We start from the raw sequence: 4,378 nt of genomic DNA, 5'->3' as shown, positions 1-4,378 counted from the left end.
CAATTGCAACCCTTATGGTATAAAGCTCCTTCACACTTCTTTGAGCTCTTTGCTCTCCTAATTATGGGCATTCACTCATCTTATTTGAGAAAACTATAAAGTCAATTGACTTCTTTTTTTCCAAGGAAGTGAATGCATGTATTTCTACAAGGGTGAATATGAAAGTTGGGTTTCACCAAACAAAGGAAACAAAAGCCTATACTTGAATATACACAATTGATAGTTGACTTTCAATTACATTCATAAAAAATTTGTAAGGGATTTTGAAGGAGTTCACTAAGCAATATGTAAGATAGCATGTGAATTCAATAGAAAGGGTTTTATTTCTTGTGGAGTCACGGATAATATACATACATAAGAGGTAGAACTGAAATCCATTACTACCTCCCTGAATGCATGTGGAGGGATTTTATTAAAATTTTCACAATTGCATTAACCATCATTCGTGATATCATTTTCAACTCCAAAATCACGTGAACAATGACGTGACTAACAAAATTCATAAATGTACTAATGCTAATACCTATAATATCAACTCTAATAAACCACAAAACATCGATAGAAGGCCAAATACCAGTGCGTTTTTTATCAATAGTCGATGTACACTGACATATATTGCCTTACAATTAGAATACTAGAGAGAGAGAGAGAGAGAGAGAGAGAGAGGGAGGGAGAGAGATCTCAAGTAGTTTATTGATTACTTTTCTGCATGAATTGCCATAATTGTCATCCTTTTCTCTATAGTTGCAAAATTCTCTCCTTCAATATCGAACCCAAAAGACTACCATTGTGACATAATCCAAAATCTCAAGTGAAGTCTCTCAACAATTGTATGAAGGAAAAAAAGGGAGACATAGAGTTGTTATAAGCATTTGAAGCCTTTCAATAAGGCTTCTAGTGACACAATTCTCTAATCCAATTGATCCATGTGTCAATCCTCCAATACATTTTCATACGTAATGTCAAGAAATGAAATTTAAAATATTGTATGGTTTAGAGGGAAAGTGATAAGAATACCAAATTTTCAAATCCACCATTATAATAATGAGACTCAAAATTACATAAACTTGACTCATGCAAACATGCAACATCTAGAAAATGGATTACATGAACACCAATTTTCCACAATTATAGTAATGAGACTTACAGTTACATGAATTTGGTCATGCATGGATGTAATGTCAAAAAAATGACTTACATGAATACCAATTTATCAAATCCATCATTATAATAATGAGACTTAGAATTACGTGAACTTGGTCATGCACACATGCAACGTCAAGAAAATGAACACATGAATTGACAATTGTCAACTCACCTAGCTGCATCGTACCATTACATAGTGCAAGGCAATTTTTCCAAAGTCTCTCCAAAGTCATGTGATAGAAGATAAACAATTTCGTGAAGATATTATTCAAAGAGAAAGATATGACAAAATATAAAACAAGATAGTGTGAATTATAATATATATTAACAAGAAATATTTATACTACTAAATGGCATAGAGTAAACTTAGAAATAAATGACCATTATAAGAATAAAACAATAACGATTGCAACTTGAGTATCATGAGAAAATGACTCGAAAATGAAAGGACAAAAGAGGGACAAAACTAGCATCATACCCTAGCAACGGGACAACTCTCACACAAAATTATATGTGTACCTATGCTCTATAAAGCGATTTCATGAAAAGAGGAATTTTGATGAAGCGAAGTTGTAAGGCAACACATTTTAAATGATTAAGGTTTCTTGTGTGAGTGGGATGAGAAACTTAAACACTAAGGTTACATGCTTTTGGGTTCATGGAAAACCCAAGAATTCAAAGTCAAGGCTTTCTTCTAAACTTAAAAGAAAACATTGATATGGGGAATTCAACTTGCGTTATTCCACCAAAATTTGATATGGCGAACTCAACTTCTGAGGTTCTCTACCCACACACAACCATCTTAAAAGAAGACCCACCCACATTGATATGGAAATTTCAACTTGTGAGGCTCCCTACCCACTCACAACCACCTTAAAAGAAGACCCACTGAATATTTGTGGGGGATCCCAAGAGAGAGCTTAGTTGTGATTAAGATGTGTTGTTTAACGAGAAGAGCTTAGATCGATAGTACCTTGAGGCTTTGTGAAGTGAGTGTTTGATAGGAGGCAACCTTCGAGCAATGCTGCTCCATACCATTTGCACAGCATCACCCTCTTTAGAAGGATATTGATACTCAAAATGGCGAGAAATTTGCTTCAATCTCTCCCACATCCGAGTCCACTCGCTTTCCTTCACTCCCCTCAACAATCCTATCAGAAATCCTCTCCTCACTGCGTCTGCATTACTCACAAACAAGCAGAACTCGCTGTAATCCAGTTCCTCCTCGAATGGTAGCTCGACCTCCTCGCTTATTATCACTGGCACGCAGTGGCTCGCTATGGCGTCGAAGAGCCTGTTGGAGGACGGCGTGTCTCCGGCCAGATGTAGGCAGAATTTGGAGGAGCGCATCCCTTGGGTCGCACTCCTTATTCCCTGCCTCTCTGTGTTCCCCTCTGTGAAGTGCACTCCCTGCTCATCCTTGATGAGATCGTATAACTTTTTCCGTATCATCCCACCCTGCAGCTCATCACACCGTTGAATCGGTTATCGATCAATCGCTGCAACTGGTCTGATCACCGGCAGCTTCTTGGACCAAATACAAAGAGAATTGATTGAAGCACGGAACTCACCTCCTTCCTGACTATCGCCCCTTGAAAGAACAGCAAGATTTCTCTGCTTTCATACGTAGTTACATCGTTCTCGAACGTAGGTATGACGTGCTTGTAAGGAGCTACAATGTCCTTCTCCGTATTCGCGACTTTGGAGGAGTAACGCCCGAAATCGGCTACAATAAACATCGCAGACCCCAATTGCTCCCTTGCCACATGTAGACTGTTCGGATGATGCATCACAATGACATGATTCGTCCCTCTGGATTGGCGCCATGCGTCTTTCCTTATTAAGTAATCGACCAGTTTCTTCTGGAGCTCTACGTTTTTGTTATATCCGTGACCCGATCTGCCGTACTTATTATAGCTTAAAGAGGAGAAGAAAGGCACAAAGAAAATATCTGCATCTCTGGGGTCGTTGACACGGATTGCCGTGCAGGGACTGCTCCGATCCTCCTTTGCCGAAGACAGCAAGTCTAGTGTAAGCCAATATTCGGGACTATGTTGCTGATATAGACCCCCGGGATACCTGGGAATGCCAGAAAGATTTCTATGCCAGAGATCAGGATCTGAGGACCCGTTGTTAACGTTAATCATCCCGAAATGAAACTCCTGACGCAGATCATACATGAAGACCTTGAGCAAGGCGCTCTCCTCACTGCACACAATTTCTATAATTCTTGTCGCTGATTCTGTTACGTTTTCTTGAGCAGGCCATAACTCTGATCCTTCGTCTTTCGATGTTCTATGATACTCCCCAATAAAAGGGCTGATCCTGTACGCAGCACTCTCGTCCAGTTGGACACGCTGCCCGATTGAGGCAACCTCACTGATGTCCTTTATGAAGTGATGATCTCGAGTGCAGTCGTCGGTCTCGAGATCGATATCCCCACGATGGGAAGGGCAAAAAAGATCGCGGGTGAAAGCGGTAGACGAAAGGAGAGCAAGAGAACCGAGCAATGCGAGCAAGACGAGGATGACGACGAGGGTGAGGGAGTAAAAGTTGAATGGTGAGGCGGAAGCTGGGTGCTTGGGGAGGCGACTAAACCTCATGACTGTGGAGGAAAGATCATGTCTAAGAAAGGATGATGAGATTGATGGAGAAGAAGATGAATTGCGACAAGCGATTCGATCGATTGATCGGAAGGGAAGGATGGAATGGAAATGGATCGATGATGAAATCGAAGATGGAATTGGAGGCAACGATCGGGTCAAACAAGGCGACAAGTGGTGGCAGGCACGACTACGTGCATGGCTCCAAAATTCTGCCCTCCACGTCACCCCCACTCTCCTTCCACGTGTTCCCCTCCTTTCTCCACGTCTCAGCCTCTCATTGGTCCCCACATCTTGGACGCCTTAAACACTATTCTTGGCATTATGGCCTTAATTAGGTCGGAATTCAAATTCGAAGCTCGACATTTTAATATTTAACGTTTACCAAAAATTTATAGAACAACGAAGCCGATGCTTTGGTCAAGTGAGGGCCACTCGGAGCACTTATGTGATACATTTTAAAGGCACCGGCCCCTTTGGTAGCCCTTTCGCTATCAACAAGAGCAGCCCCCCCCCCCCTTCTTCCCTTCTCCCCATTTACATGGACATGGTCAACTATGAGGGAGATACCTGCCTATGTTGATTGGCAGCAAGGGGCATCGTAACAGATTTGAATGAGGCCAGCCAAC

General features: G+C 41.4%; 1 protein-coding gene across 1 annotated transcript; it reads right to left on the bottom strand.

The window, feature by feature from the left end:
* Window positions 1-2,076: 2,076 nt before the first annotated feature.
* Window positions 2,077-3,749, bottom strand: LOC147890057 (putative arabinosyltransferase ARAD2). The gene is made up of 2 exons (XM_087390201.1): window positions 2,718-3,749; window positions 2,077-2,604 (listed from the first exon to the last, which is right to left on the bottom strand). The coding sequence occupies exons 1-2, from the start codon at window positions 3,747-3,749 to the stop codon at window positions 2,077-2,079; spliced, it is 1,560 nt and encodes a 519-aa protein (XP_087246327.1).
* Between the last annotated feature and the right edge of the window lie 629 nt (window positions 3,750-4,378).

Source organism: Dipteris shenzhenensis, chromosome 19, assembly GCF_047967505.1.
Source record: "Dipteris shenzhenensis isolate YYH24624 ecotype China chromosome 19, Dip_SZ_1.0, whole genome shotgun sequence".
NCBI lineage: Eukaryota > Viridiplantae > Streptophyta > Polypodiopsida > Gleicheniales > Dipteridaceae > Dipteris > Dipteris shenzhenensis.
This window is presented reverse-complemented; position numbering and strand designations above follow the sequence as displayed.